Source organism: Teleopsis dalmanni, chromosome 1 (genome assembly GCF_002237135.1).
Source record: "Teleopsis dalmanni isolate 2A chromosome 1, ASM223713v2, whole genome shotgun sequence".
Taxonomy (NCBI): Eukaryota; Metazoa; Arthropoda; class Insecta; order Diptera; family Diopsidae; genus Teleopsis; species Teleopsis dalmanni.
The window spans coordinates 102,082,249-102,099,276 of record NC_051846.1 but is presented as its reverse complement, the minus strand read 5'-3'; the positions used below and the strand labels follow the sequence as shown (position 1 = coordinate 102,099,276).

Below are 17,028 nucleotides of genomic sequence, written 5' to 3'. Positions count from 1 at the left end.
TTTGCCATTTTGTAAGCGAACATTATAAATGACGTTACCTATGCGTTCGATTATTTTACCTTTTGTCCATTCAAAGTGTTTGTTTTTGAATATGTTGACATAAACGAGCTCTTGTTTTTCGTAAAACTTTGGCTTTGCACCATGCCTTTTGTCAAATTGCGCTTTCATTTTGAGTTGTGTATCGCACTTGTTTTTAAACTTGACATTTGGGTCTGACACCAGCGTTGGTTTAATCAAGTCAAGTTTAATACGGATTTTTCTTTTTAGTAAAACTTCAGCTGGCGATTTACTGTCCTCATTTTGCTTATTCGGAGTTGATCGGTAAACTTGTAGAAATGTTTGAAGATTTTCAGCAGTTACCCCCTTCCCATTTAACTTTTTGAGTGCTCGCTTTAAAGTATCCACAAACCTTTCGGCTTGTCCATTTGACATGGGATAGTACGGACTGCTTCGTATATGACTAATGCCGTTTTCCGCTAAAAACTGTTGAAATTGGTGACTCACAAATTGAGTACCATTGTCTGAAACTATTGTCTTCGGTAACCCAAATCTAGCGAAAATTTCTTTCAAGCTGGAAATTGTTTGAGTTGCTGTTATAGATTTTGTTTGTATAATTTCTGGCCATTTTGAAAACGCATCGATTACGACCAAATAGTAGTATGAATCTATTGGTCCTGCATAATCAATATGGAGCCGTTCCCAAGAATCAGAAGGTTTTGGCCAAGGATGTAAAGTTGTTTTTGTGGGCATTTTAGCTGCTGCGGCACAATTTGAACAACTTTTCACCATTGCTTCAATATCGTGATCGATATTTGACCAATAAACGTAGTTCCGCGCTATGGCTTTAGTACGACCTATGCCTTGATGACCTCGGTGAATTTCTTTAAGAATGCGCTTTCGGAAAATTTGAGGTATAATAATGCGTTGTCCGAACATTAAACATCCGTCAACTATACATATGTCGTTTTTTCGGTTAAAGTAAGCTTTTAACTCACTGTTGTTGCAGTTTGATGGCCATCCTTTAGTTACATATTCGAGAATTTTAGCTAAAACCTTGTCCTTAGCTGTTTCGTAAGTAATCATTTTGCTGGTAAGCGGCAGCTTATCAAGTGAGTTATGTAAAATTTGTTTACTTTCAATTTCAAACTCTACTGCAGCGATGACATAGTCTTCTGAAGGATTGATTGTGTTATGTATGAGTCGTGATAAAACGTCTGCATACCCAAAACTGTTAGTTGAAATAAACTTTAATTCGAAGTCGTATGCAATCAGTTTAATTGCCCAACGTTGAAGTCTATTTGCTTGATGCACCTTAATTCCCATCCTCGTCGCCACTGTTATATCTGTATAATTTAGATATTTATTTATTCAAAAAACTCCAAGTTATTATTATTTCACAAGTTCAAAATAACTGACAGAATTAAAATGTTAATTCTACTTTATCTGTCAACTGTCATCTTGGCAGAGTTGCCAACACCATTAAAAGTTATCGCTTTATTATTAGGACGTGAAGGATTAGATAATGCTTTAATGGTAGTCCACAATTTACCATTTTGAGAGTCGCAGTTATCTAAATGTTCCTTCCATTTATTAAGGCGATGTTCGTCTACCAATTTACGGATGTTACTGTTCAGAATAGCTATGCGTGGATTAGCTGGGTCTAGTCTACGAAGATTATCGCGTTCTTCGGCAAGGGGCACAGCGTCACTAGGAAAATTTGGCCTTATTATTTTGATCCTACCTGCAGGAACGGCTGTGGCAGCGGATTTGATAATAATGCTGCGGAATTGTATCTCTGCCTTGTTTAAATCAGAGGACAGAGTAATATTACCGAAGTCGCGTTCTGAGATATCTTTGAATAGGGCCCAGTTCGCTTTTTTGAAATTTCTGAAGGTTTTCTTGTCAGCTTCGCAATAAACCTCGAACGATGGTATTGATGGTACAATGGGAGTGTGGTCTGAGCTTAAAGCTATTTCCGCACTCCAATTCGAGGCAGCGAGCAGCCTAGGGCTGGCAAGGCTGACATCAGGAGAGCTAGAGCAAGTTGGCGTTACCCTTGTTGCTGAATCACCCAATACAAAACGTGAGTCCCCTTCGAAAAAATGAGAAATATTAGGGGAGTGCTGCGGTGGGCAGCTAGAGTTGGGTGGCAGGTATATGTTGACGACTTCTATAAATTTAGAAGACCTGCCAATGAAAATTTTCAACCCTATTACCTCTAAATATTCGTCATTCGACGAGGATAACATTAGCTCACTGTGTAATAATGAATCTCTCAACATAAAGGCAACTCCACCTCCGGCTCCCCTAGGGCGGTCCTTACGTATAAGGGTGAAACCAGATGGGGGCGAGAGGGTGGAGTCGGGCAGAAGTTTTGTCTCTTGCAGTGCAGCAACTGCGATGTTATTTGAAGTCATGAATGCTGCGATTTCAGAAATCTTTTCTCTAAGGCCATTGCAGTTAAACTGTAGAATTTTAAGAGGATAAGATCTGTTAATAGTTGAGACAACACTTGTGCGTTGAGAGAGTGAGCGGTTTTGAGGTGGAATTATAGGTGAAGGTTGGCAACAAGTGCCAACGAAATTTTAATTCCAACCATGATGAGAGCGTAATCCAGAGCAAGGTCTAAGGTGGCACCATCCATTACAGGAATTGCAACGTACAGATATGGTGTTCCTAGAGATTGCTCGATTGCAAACTGTGCATAGCCAATTGGTAGACAAAGGGGATGCCATGGGGGGAGATTGGATGGCATTGATTGGAAACGGACTGACAGTGTTTGAAGAAGATGTAGATGTTCTAACTGGAGGAGAAGTTGGACAACAAGCTCCTCTAAAGGCAGAGTTCCAATCGGTATGGCTATGCAGACCTGAACAGTTCCGAAGGTGGCACCAGTTATTGCAACTGTTGCACCTAATAGATGTTTGGTTGCTGCTGATAATATTGTTGCAGACAGAGCAGTGCCATTTTGAAATTGCTGGTATGACAAGACCAGGATTAGATTCAATACCGGCCATTAGAAGTAACATAAGAAGCAAGATGGCCGGAACTTGCTTCTTAGTAGGAAAAACACATATATACGACATATGTCAAACAAACACATACCTGCTTGTGTAGTCCCTTTGGGGGTGGTCGAACGGCACTTGGTCGTCTTTGACGAGTGGCTCCGGGACGTAGACCCGGCCGTTCTTGGAACCACGTAGGGCTGCTCTAGGTGTTCGATGAAATTTTGTTTGTCTCTTTTTCTTTGGCAAATATTTAAGAAAACATCATTAATGATTTTATAAACAGTATTACCAAGAGAATATGGCTTTGTTTCGACCCTGCAATTCAAAGGGTTAAGGAAAAAAAATCTATAATATTGATAAATCGACTTGATTTTTCGGGTGTATTTATAATTCTTATGGATTATTCGAGAGTAAACTAGTTAAAATGTAACAAATCCGTATGGTATTTATGTGTTCAATAGAGAAAATCGGTTTATTGCTTTATAAGGCTAGAATCACGTTGTGCTGAAGATCGAATTAACAATATACACAAAAGCACTTTTGATTAAATTGAAAGGAGTGATGTTTTTTATTGTTCTTTATAAATTGTATTTTTTAAGTTTTTTTTCTTCTAATTGGACCCGTTATTACGGTCCAAAACTGGAACGGCTTCGACCATTTTCTTAGCAGAGCGCTATTGATTACATTTTTTAATTTATAGCTAACATCTCGCATTTTAAGCTTGTAACGAACCTTTCTGGACGGGGTTTTGCTCGCCGGATTCCAGGTCCAGTCCTACAATAAATTTATTTGATAGGAGCAGTGGAAAGTTTGAATACCCGGTGGACGGTGGCGTTGGTGCAATGTTGTGGTTACCTTCCTCGGTGAAGTTCGTTGGTTTAGCGTAGAAATGTTAATTTCGACGCCCCTGACAAAATGTTTGAAGAAATGTGAATTTCTTCTCTATACAATGGATTTGGCGTAGAAATGTTAATTTCAACGCCCCTGACAAAAGTTTTGAAGAAATGTGAATTTCTTCTTTATACAATGGATTTGGTATGGGTGATAATATTCATGTGTTATTATCACCTTACCGAGTAATTTACAACGAAAATATGATTTCGTTATGAGCAAATGAGTAATAGAAATTTATATTTCTATTACTAACGAAATGTTAATTTCGTTATTAATAATAATTTTTAATAGAAATGTGTATTTCTATTAAAAATAAAAAAAAATAAAACAAAATAGAAATCGAGATGTAAATTTCGATTCTTGGTGTTTCAGCACGTGTAATATGGAGCAACCTGTTCTTAGCTCGATGTCTTGCTGAATGCCTGTCTTGTGCTTTTGCTTCGCCTTTTATATCCGCGAGGTGCGAAGCAAACAGTAGATTTGTTCTTGTAATTACAACGGTGTGTTGTTTACAAGTTTTATTATTGTTTTGATATTTTTTTTTGTATTATTATATTTTTGTGTTGTAAAATTTACGAACGTAAATTTTATGTTACAAGCTTCTGATCATCGAATTTAAAATTGCTAACTATGTGCTTGATAGCGGTTATTTTTGTTTGTTGAACTGTCATTACTAATTGATGGACTGATTTAATATCTGTGTTATGCCTTGTACGGGTCATATGTTTTTATTTACTGTTAATGCATAGATTGTTTGTTAGATTTTCAATTCTGCTATCTGGATATATTCAAGTGACTATGTGCCTGTTTTGTTCATGTAAGAACATCTTTCGTCGATAGCGAAATCGCATGACTATATATTCCCATAATTTGCTCAGAACTTACAAGTAGTATAAATATTAGTAGAACTCTATATATTATTTCTTAATAGAGCAGTTAAGTCGCTAACCACCCTCAAGTACTGCAACAAAAGCAATGCAAAAAACACAAAAATATAATTTTGCTTTAGAAACATCGCACATTTTTAAACAGAATTCTTGACAAAAACTAAAAAAAATGTTTATAAACAATTTTTTAATCAACATATTTGATAAACCCCATTTTTTTGATTAAAATGAATGAGAACAACTTTAGAGTTACATTTAAAAATATAGCTTTACCCTGATTTTTCCGCAATAAATATTTTTATTGAATGCACTAATGAAAGTGTTGGGTAACAATACAAAATAACGAAAGTTTTTGTATTATTGGCAACCCTGTTGCACAATGTAAGTTTTTAATAAAAAACGATCAGTCTTGATCAAACTCGAAGTAAAAACCAACGTTTTTTCTTTTGTCGTCTCTTTTTTCGGTTTCGTTTCACTAAGAAAAATTCTTCTTGGTACATTTTTTGGCGCCCAACGTGGGGCACGATAGATACTTGACAAAGTATAATTTAGACATTTGAAAGTGATATATTTAATATATATTAAATATATAATATATGTTGTATATTTAATAATAAAAACTAGAACAGTCTCATTTTCGGGCCGTCGTCGCCGTTTTGTTGCTTTGTAGCTGCCGTTCGTTTTACGGTTCTTGTATCATTTTCAGGCCGTCGTCGCCGTTTTGTTGCATTGTTACTGCCGTTTGTTCTACGGTTCTTGTGCTCCATATAATTATATTTAAATTAAATCTCGTGTTTAATTCAAGGCCATCGTCGCCGACTCGCTTTATAGTTTATTGCCGTTTGTTTTACGGTTCTTTGCAGTTAGTCTGTCGCTGCTTGTTGCATTTGTTTGGAGTTCTTATACTGTTGCTGCTACTGCGATCATCGTCAATTTTCAGTGCTGTCGCTGCATGCAGAATTTACGTCGACTCTATTGCTGTTGCTGTTTATCATTTACTTAACGAGTTGTTGCTGTATTTGGTGCATTTATTTTGTACATTATACTTTTACATCACAATGGCAGAAAAATTAAAGCAGCAAAGAGCCAACACTAAAAAAAGCATGACACGAATTAAGAATTATATTGAATCCGCAAGGAATGAGGGAAATGTACTTCCACATGCTGAACTAAAATGTCGCTTAGCGATATTAGAGGCTTACTTCAAACAGATATTGACCACGCAATCAAGCATCGAGGCCTTAGATCCAGAAGATAATTGCCGATCAGATTTGGAGGAGCTTTACATCAATGCAAAGGTGGCTATTCAATCGCAGTTGGGAGACGAGTTCCACAACACATCAATATCTGATGGTAACATCACCATCCACCAATCAACATCGAAACTACCACCGTTACAATTACCTTCATTCAATGGTAAATATTCGGAATTCAAGAATTTTATAACGACATTTACCCAAATCATTGATCGAGAATCAACTTTATCTAATCTGGAAAAGTTTAATTATTTGCTGACTTGTCTGCATGGCCCAGCGTTAGAAACGGTCAACGCGTTTCAAGTCACAAATGAAAATTATTCAAAGGCTTTAAATAGATTGAAGGAGAGATATGACAATCCAACACTTATTTTTATGGAAAACGTAACAGCCCTTTTCGATCTTCCTGGTACTTCCAAACCGGAAGGTGATAAATTGCGAAGTTTAATCGATACTGCGTCAGCAATTTATAGTTCACTGCTATCATTGGGTTCGGATCGTGACATTGCACAAGCAATGTTGATTCATATTGTGATGCAAAAGTGTGACGAAGGGACGAGAAGAAAGTGGAAGGAATCGTTGGATTTCAAAAGGTTGCCATGTTGGAACGATTGTAGTGCCGTTTTAGAGAGACATTGTCAATATCTTCAATCTCTGGATAAAACGTCTCCTTGTGTATCAGATGCGCACACCAATGATAAATGGTCAAAAATAAAAAAATCTCACAAAGATTATGCTTTTTCTTGCACTAAATCTTCTTGTATATTTTGTTCAAGTGCGAATCACAAGCTCAATGGCTGTGAACGGTTTAAAAGTTTATCAACTGCACAACGTTTTGACACTGTAAAGCGATTCACACTGTGCATCAATTGTTTGTCAAAAGGACATCAACGTTCTAACTGTCCATCAACTTATAGATGTAAGATTTGTTCAGATCAACATCACACCTTGTTACATCGTAGCAACACCTTCAATGCTACAACACCTTTCAACTCAGTTCATCCTACTCCACAGTCATCAATGGTGTCAGCTGTAGCTACTACTTCTAGAGATGCTGTGACGCATACACATTTAGAGAAGTTATCGACAAGTAATGTCATCTTAGCTACAGCGCTAGTTCTAATACAGGATGCATCTGGATGCTATCAATTGGGTAGGGCGTTACTAGATTCGTGTTCACAGGTGAACTTCATCACTAATGATTTCGCTCAAAAACTTCGCATACCCATGGCCAAGCATAATATTGAAATTAACAGCATCGGAAATTCATCGACAAGAATTACATCAAAGGTATCAACTACTATCAAATCTCGATTCACGGCTTTTCAACTTCCATTGACATTCTGTATAACATCACATATTGCGTATCAACCAGATTCTGAAATAAACATCTCAACTTGGAACGTATCACCAAATATTAACCTTGCTGACGAACAATTTTACAAATCAACCCGTATTGATTTACTGCTTGGCACTGAAAGCTTTTTTAGTGTCCTGTCAGTAGGCCAGATTAAACTTGAATTAGGATTACCAACGTTACAGAAAACTATTTTGGGCTGGATTGTTTCAGGTAGATATGATGTTTCACAATGCGTTAATAATTCAACTTGTCTCCTTTCATCAATTGACTCTGTCGAGGAAAAGTTAGAACGTTTATGGAAGCTAGAAGAAGTCTCGATCACTCCACATGCTTGGACTAGTGAACAACAAGTTTGTGATCATTTGTTTTCAGAAACAGTATGCAGAACAGATGCAGGTAGAGTTATGGTAAGGTTGCCATTTAAGGATAGTTCTCAGTTTTTAGGCAGTTCATACGGTACAGCGTTGCGCAGATTTATTGCACAAGAAAATCGATTGTCACGGTCGCCTGAGCTCAAAACGCAATATGTTGCCTTTATGGAAGAATATCAAAACCTTGGTCACATGATTGAGGTAAAAGATCCAAATATTGATGAACCTCATTATTACATTCCGCATCATTGCGTATTGAAGCCAACCAGCACCTCGACGAAATTAAGAGTCGTATTCGACGCATCATGTCGAACCTCTTCTCAGAAATCTCTCAATGATATTTTGATGATTGGACCTACTCTGCAAACTGAATTGTTCATCCTCTTGTTACGTTTTCGCTTATTTCGATTCGCTCTTACTGCTGACATAGTGAAGATGTATAGGCAAATTCTGATTGATCCTGAAGATAGAAAATTTCAGTACATTCTTTGGAGAAGTTCACCATCTACCAATATTCGTACTTTCCAGCTCAACACAGTTACATATGGAACAGCTGCTGCACCGTACCTTGCCATTCGTTGCCTATTGTATATAGCGCATCAATATGTGGATCAATTCAAGATTGCAGCTGAAGTAATCAAATCTTCGTTTTATGTTGATGACTTATTGCATGGTGCAGATTCTCTTTCTGAGTTACATCAAATAAAATACGAATTGGAAGAGCTTCTAAAACAGGGAGGTTTCGAATTAGCTAAATGGCACTCAATTCATCAAGCTTTTAGAGATGACACTACGATCAAAGATCTCAATATAGGTTCGGATGTTATTACCAGCACATTGGGACTGAAATGGGATCAAGATAAGGATGTATTTATTCCTTCATTTAATGTTAAACCAAACTCTATCAGCCGCATCACAAAAAGAACTATTTTATCAATTGCGTCGTCACTATTCGACATATTAGGACTATTAGCTCCAATAACCATATCAACTAAAATATTATTGCAAGAGCTATGGCTGCTTAAATTGGATTGGGACGAATCCATTCCTCAAAATTTACATTCAGCATGGGAAAGGCTTTGTCACGATTTGTCATCATTGAACACCATTACCATTCCAAGGTACTGTCTAAAACCAAAAGCAAAAACAATTCAGCTCCATGGGTTCTGCGATGCATCGATTCGCGCATATGGTTGCAGCATTTACATTCGCGTCACAGATGATTCCAACCTCATAGAGGTTCAACTATTCGTAGCCAAATCTAGAGTAGCTCCGCTAAAAAAACAATCGCTTCCAAAATTAGAACTTTGTGGAGCACTGCTACTTGCAAGACTTTACAACAAAATTAAATCGCTCTTCGAAAAGTTTGATACGGAGGTCTATCTATGGTCTGATTCCCAAATCGTATTACATTGGCTAAAAATGCATTCGGCCACACTGTCTGCCTTCGTAGGCAATAGAGTTTCTGAGATTCAAGACCTCACCGCAGGTTCACATTGGAGATATGTCCACACAAATTGTAATCCAGCAGACATTGTGTCAAGAGGCAGCACTGTTAAGGATCTCACTAATTCTATTTGGTTTAAAGGACCTTCATTTCTTCGTCAAGAGATGTATAAGTGGCCTGCAAACAAGAACGACAACTTGGATTTTGAAGAAGTCAATAAGGAAAAACGAAAAGCAGCATTCAAGGTAACTGTATCAACCAATTATGTCATAGATATTATTGATAAGTATAGCTCACATACAACGGCTGTTCGTGTACTGGCTTGGTTGTTTCGTTGGTATCATCATTATAAGAAGAAGTTCAACCGCAATGTCTTTACAGAAGTCCTTACTCATGAAGAATTAGACTACGCCTTCCGATGCATCATTTCAAATATACAAGCTCAGTACTTTGCTGAAGATATTTATTTATTGAATCGAGGATCTATAACAAAAGGTTCATTAAAATACCTCAACCCATTTATTGAAGATACCGGTGGGTATAAGCTGATAAAGGTTGGTGGACGATTAGAATTGGCTGATCTTGCAAAAGAACGTAAACATCCTATCCTGCTGCCTAGCAAATCTGAATTCGTCATACGTTATGTTCGTTACTTGCATCGTAAGAATTATCATGCTGAACCTAAGGCACTAGTGGCACTCATTCGTTTAGAGTTTTGGATTATAAACGCCAGAGAAGTTGCTCGAAGAGTAGTCAGACAATGTGTTCACTGCATGCATTATAAGCCAAAACTATTGCAACAGATGATGGGGAATTTACCGGTAGAACGTCTTACACCGTCACGGCCGTTTGCGCGCTGTGGTATAGATTTTTGTGGACCATTCAACACGTATTTACGTATAAGAGGGAAGCCTCCATACAAAACTTATGTTGCCATTTTTATTTGTATGGCAACAAAAGCAGTACACATCGAAGTTGTATCAAGTTTGTCAACAGACGCGTTCATTGCAGCATTAAAAAGAATGATTGGCAGGAGAGGCTTACCAAGTGATATATTTTGCGATAACGCAACCAATTTTGTTGGGGCTTCGAATCAATTGACAGAACTAAAGTCATTCTTGTTTAATAAAATAACCCAATCGTCTATCATTCAGTACTGCGCGTCTGAATTCATTAATTTTCACTTTATTCCTCCCAGGGCACCTCATTTTGGCGGTCTTTGGGAGGCTGCAGTTAAATCTGCAAAAGGGCACTTATATAGAAGTTTGATGACTACTAAGTTAACATTTGAGGAGCTGTCAACAGTAACAACCGAGATAGAAGCTATTCTCAACTCTCGACCATTGACACCACTTTCGCCAGATCCTAGCGACTACGAAGCATTGACTCCTGCCCATTTTTTGATTGGGTGCTCTCTAAAGGCGTTACCGGAGCGGACGGAATCTGCTAATACTAACATGCTCGACAAGTGGTCCCTCATCATCGGTTTGAAACAATCATTTTGGAAGCGGTGGTCTCATAAATACATAAATGAGCTACAGATGCGCACAAAATGGACCTGTGAAATACCAAATATCATGCCCAATGCAATGGTGTTAATTCATGAAGACAATGTGCCTCCACTACATTGGCAACTCGGAAGAGTTCTGAAGGTCATACCAGGCAAGGACGAGCATGTCAGAGTAGTTGACGTACGTACCTCAAAGGGCATCATTCGCAGACCTATCCACAAACTAGCCATTTTACCTATTGAAAGTCCTTTCAAGGAGGCCGGGATGTTGGGTAACAATACAAAATAACGAAAGTTTTTGTATTATTGGCAACCCTGTTGCACAATGTAAGTTTTTAATAAAAAACGATCAGTCTTGATCAAACTCGAAGTAAAAACCAACGTTTTTTCTTTTGTCGTCTCTTTTTTCGGTTTCGTTTCACTAAGAAAAATTCTTCTTGGTATAGAAAGTATTTAAGTTGAATACCGTAAACTATATTTATAATATCAATTACATTCCGTATATTTTTTTTATTACACCCAAAAAATTTTATAATACTGTCTGAACAAGAAAATATTTACAGATGCCTGAAGAATTAATGCTAGACTATGCGGAGATCACTTCAATTCCTCCTTTGCCATTATGGGTGTTACTAAATGCAGATAAAGAAAATACAGGTCAAGCAAATTTAAATTCTGATGTATTGAATGATTATGATGAATTATTTGAAATGAATCATTCGGATGATAATTTAGATGTGTTGCTTGAAAACGAAAATGATCAGAGAAAATTTGATAGAAAATTATCAATTCCAGAAAAACAAAATATTTCACATTTTGGTCCGCGACAAGGTCAATTGTTATCACGTCTTTTAACACATTCTCATTTACCTGGCTTATCTTCATTAGATCAAATGCATTTACTAGCATTAGCTGATACTGTAGCTACATGTAATACTGATTTTACGGAAAAATTGATTCCTGATAATGGCAAAAATAGTTTAATAAAAGAAACAGTTACCAAATCGACTGAATCCCTCGATGATTGCGGTTTACGTTTTTTATTAGCAATGAAACAGTATACATATCTCTTACGTTGTTTATCATTAAATCAACGTGTTCAATTTCAAAAGCATGGAATAGGAACTTCAAATATAGTATGGGCATTTCATTCCGAAAGTGAAGAAGAATTATTAAATTTAATACCTTCATATACCAAAGGCGATTTAAAATGGTCAATTCTTAAAGATCTTGGTGTAGGATATTGGACTAGAAATATAAATATTTTAAGACAATGTGTTGAGAAATTAGCAAAATGCGCTTATCAATCAAAACAGGATCCACTTGATGCAGCAATTTACTATTTAGCTATGAAAAAAAAATCAATTGTTTGGGGTTTATACAGATCTAAACGAGACGAAAAAATGACCAAATTTTTTGCTAATAATTTTTCTGAAGAAAGATGGCGAAAGGCAGCTCTTAAAAACGCATTTGTTTTACTTGGAAAACAACGATTTGAACATGCAGTTGCATTTTTTTTGTTAGCAAATTCCTTGAATGATGCTATTGAAGTTTGTTTAAATAAACTTGATGACTTTCAATTGGCTTTAGTAATATCTCGTTTGTTTGAAGGAGACGTAGATATAAGTTTGGAGTCAACGTATCGCAAACTTCTTTGTGAGCAAATTTTAGGTTGTGATTCAGAGTGCAAATACATAGATATAGATAAAGCGCATCCTGATCCATTTTTACGTTCTATGACTTATTGGATTCTAAAAAAATATCAGGACAGTTTAAATACTTTATTATTGAATGGTGTTGGGTCAAAGCACTGTTATTGTAAAGAAGAAGAAGAGATGCTAAGATCAGAAAGTACTGTAACTAACCCAAACGTATTTAATTTCTACATTTACTTGCGAACGCATCCACTACTTGTACGACAAAATATTGCAATATCTGCAACAGAGCAAAAAGTTTCCCATGTTGTTTTGTCTGGCTTTAGTTATGCTGCGGATTCGAATATTTCGAGTGAAAATAATAAACAGTTACATATTGAAGATTCAATAAATCCAACTGAAAGACAACTATATTTTACCACAGCGCATGCTCATTTTAAAGCTGGATGTCCAGCATTAGCTTTAGAAGTACTGAATAAATTGCCTACAAAAATTATGGACACTGCTCTTAATAATGAAAAGCCTTCCACTGATGATAAAAAAAAAACTCTTATAAGCACTGGTATAATTGAATGGGAATTGGCATCAGCTCCAAAAGAACAAAATGTTAGTACCTTAGATTTTGATTGGAGTACTCCTGTTTCATTTACAGAATCTGACATAAAATTTGATGCTTTTTGCAATGATGAATATAAAAAAGAAGATGATATTGAAACAGAAACAATTAAAACCAATATGAATAATAATAAATGTATAAATGATAATAAAATTGATATTATGGCGCAACAACTAAAATTTGTTGCTTGTCTTAAAATATTAATGGAAGAATTATCTACTCTAGCAACTGGATTTGAAGTAGATGGAGGCCAATTGCGATATCAACTTTATATATGGTTGGAAAGAGAAGTAGATGCGTTAAAACAACTTTGTAATTATTGCAGTTCCAATAATATTGAGATTGATAACGTACAGATGTCTGAATTAAATGTAAGTACATATTACGATTTACTTAGACTTTGTGATCAAAAATTTTCCTATATTTATTTTTAATTTTAAAAATTAGGAAAAAGATCAAAATTCAACATGTATTCTTTCCGAAAAGCCTTCTCTGCATGAGATTCTTATGCAAGAAAGATACGATTTTGAAGCCAAGGTCAAACGTGCTGCTAAAAGAAAGAGGTGGTTAAAAGGTATGGAATTAAAAAAATTTAGCAATCAAGAAAAACCGTAAGTGTAATTAATAAATTTATAAAAGTTAATTTAATGGTCATATTATTCGCCGTTCAAAAAGTAGGCTTAAAAAATTAAAAGTAAATTTTGACTTATGTTTCAAAAATAAAAGTTGTTATTTATATTGTTAAAGCTTATGTGAAACAATATAAGAAACATTTGGTTGCTTTTTTATTTTATATAGTTATATCCGATATAAATATCGCCAAAGTTTCAAATGTTATTTGATTTTTGCAGTAAATTCAGTTCTAAATAAAAATAATAAACAATAAAATTAGATTATTTTCTATTATTATTATTATTTTAATTATCACAAGTTCTTGAATGAAAGCTGAACTTTCCGACAGTTGCGTTAAAGATACCTTCTTTACTGACCTTTGCGTTGAAGTCTCCTACAACGATTTTGATGTCATGATGGGGACAGTGTTCATATTCTTGTTCAAACTGTTCATAGAAAGTTTCCTTTGTCTCGTTATCTTTATCTTCCGTCGGGGCATGCGCACAAATTAGAGTAATGTAGAAATATTTTGCGTCAATACGGATTTTGGCGAGTCTTTCGTTTATTGGTAAAATGTAGAAAATGTGTAAAAGTTGAGACCAAATTTCTCAACCTTCGGCTTACTGCAAATCCGACTTTGAATTCGTGCTTTGTTGCATGGCAGCTGCAGTAGATGTCTTAATGTGGTAATGTCAGCCTTGTGTTTCTTGAGAACATTAACCAGCTATAGAGATGCACCTTCTCTGTAAAGAGTTCGGACATTCCAGGTGCATATTTTTAAATCATGTTCCTTATAACGTTTGTGTTTATCGGCATCAGTAGATCGTTTGCTTATCCGACGTTACCTCTTCGTTTACATTAAAAATAGTTTTTAAATGGTGAGTTCCAAGTCCGACACATAAACTCATATGGTATATCCATGAGGAGGATTTCGCTGCATACATTAGTTCACTACGTCCGAATGAATGTAGCTATCCAGAGGGGGCCACGTGGAGGCTGTGTGTCAACTCGGAGAGAATAATGATAAGGATCAGACACTTTACCTTGTATGTTCATTACCCTCTCTCTGTGTAGAAGCTAATGGTCAATATTTTAAACAAAAAAATTAATTTCCCTTTAAAATTACGTGTTTTCTTCATAAAAAAAATCGGAAAACCTTATGCGTACACCAGGGCCCTGTTGCACCAACACTTTTCACTTTGCACTTTGCAAAACTTATGAGTGACTTTTTTTTGCAAAGTAAAAGTGAAAAGCGTTGCACCAAAGACTTAACATGATTTACTTTGCACTTTGCAAATAAAAATTTCATTGCAAAGTCTTTGCATAAAATGCAACGCAAAGCGTTGCACCAAAAAATTAGATCACTTTCATTTTGTATTGGTTTTTGAAAGCATTTCGTTTCTTTTTGTATATTTTTTTTTTGTCTGTTTGATATTTTGATGCTATGAGTACATGATTTATGCATAGTATGTACTTATGAGTTTAATTTTTATTTAAAATAAAAGTTTTTAAAATAATATTTTATTTTAATAAATTTTATTATTATAATTTCTAATATTTGTATAATTTTAGTACAATTATATGTTATATTTTTGTATATGATTTCTTTTATTGACATTTGATCGTAGATAAAGAAGTTGTGTATATCCATAGAGACAATTTTTATGCTTTTAATTTATTTTGCAGTTTGAAAAGTTATAGAAAAAGAATTTATATGTAAGGAGTATGAATATGAGTTGTTTTAACAACAATTATATTGAAAAACAAAGTTAACAAAGTTAACAAATATAATAAGTTGCTTTTATATAAAAATTTAGTTGAAAATCTGTCATTATTATTTAATTTTAAAATATTATAAGTTATTAAAGTATTGTTTACTTGTCGCTGTTTATTATCCTAATACAAAAGAAACCTACGCATAAAGGGCTTAAATTACTGATTTTATTTAGAACATTTCTCTCAATTTATACAAAATTACCTTAAAACTGACTTAACTAATTTTACTATCAACGTTAAAATAATATGTTGTCTGTTATCACTAATTTTAATTTTATTTTTAATTACATTTCAAACAAGGTTCAAACGGAAGTCCAGGCACTTGTGATTTTTTCTTCTATTGTCTTTAGAAATATATTTTTATTATCATAATTAGATACGGATAATTAGATATTTAAAAATGTTACAATGTTAGCTATTATAGGATACTTTTTACCCATGTTTTTTCTTAGTTCATAATTCGGAGAATTTGAACGACAACAGACTTATAATAATAATAAACTGCTCATTATAATAAATAAGTGTTCATGCTTGAACAATAATTCACATAAAATATTTATATTAAATGTAATATAAAGTTTTTTTAGAAACTGAACTCTTTAATTCACAATTTAAAAGTATTGTCCGGTAATATATCCCTTTAATTACTGCAACTAAATTTATTTTAAAAACAGCAATAATATTTGCTTAAACTAATTTTCTATTTCTATTTTTTTAAAACTATTTTTATTTATTTATTAATGATTTCTTTCATTTAACGCATTTTGTCTTTTATTAAGATACATAAGAAACTTTTCTTGTGTGTAAAGCAATCATTTGCAAAATTTGCAGGGTGAATTAATCATTTGCAATTTTTTTGTAAAGTTTTGCAGTTTACTTTTGCAAAGCGCAAAGTAAAAAGTATTGGTGCAACAGAAAGTGCAAAGAAACCAGTTTTTTGTCAAATATTTCACTTTTCTTTTCATACTTTATTTTTGATTGAAAGGTACATTGGTGCAACGCTTTGCCTTTTTTGAGTGTTTTCAAAACTTTGCATAACTCAATTCTCAAATTAATACTTTATGTTCTCAATGAGAGAAAAATGCTGAAAAACTCATAATGATTTGCAAAGTGCAAAGTGAAAAGTGTTGGTGCAACAGGGCCCAGGTCCCGGCGGGTTACAACAACAACAACAATTATCACTGAAAGCAACTCTGAAGAGATACATATGTTGAAACAACAAATCAAAAATTGGAAGATAAACTTAAAGCAGAAACCAAGTCAAAAAATAATGTAGTGCTTGTAGTCTAAACTCAGAGCAATTAAAAAAAATTTGATTTGCTCTTCTATGCTATAAGAAAGTTTATAAAAAGTATTAAATAATGTCTCCAATGCAATATTAATTCAAAAAAGAATTTGAAAAACAATAATAGATATAAAATTTCTTATGTCAAGAAATTTAGGAAAATTATGCTAGTGATGTCAAATAAATTGACTATGATAAGCGATTTGGATTAAAAAACTAAGGAGCTACAGAAAAATTTCAATTCCCGAAGCGTTCCGTAACTAACAATTTAGAGGAATTTAGATATCTTTGCACCAGAATTTACCGTTTTTGTGAATAATATTCAAGGAATTCTAACCTCCATTACTTATA

At 34.6% G+C, this 17,028-nt stretch overlaps 1 protein-coding gene across 1 annotated transcript in view; it reads left to right on the top strand.

The window, feature by feature from the left end:
- The window catches only part of LOC119666173 (dmX-like protein 2), a 229,798-nt gene that overhangs the window by 17,250 nt on the left and 195,520 nt on the right, over nt 1-17,028 (top strand). Inside the window, exons 5-6 of the mRNA XM_038075458.1 lie at nt 11,297-13,375; nt 13,452-13,578. Of these exons, the coding sequence (XP_037931386.1) occupies nt 11,297-13,375; nt 13,452-13,578 (2,206 nt within the window). The remainder of the gene's footprint in view (nt 1-11,296; nt 13,376-13,451; nt 13,579-17,028) is intronic.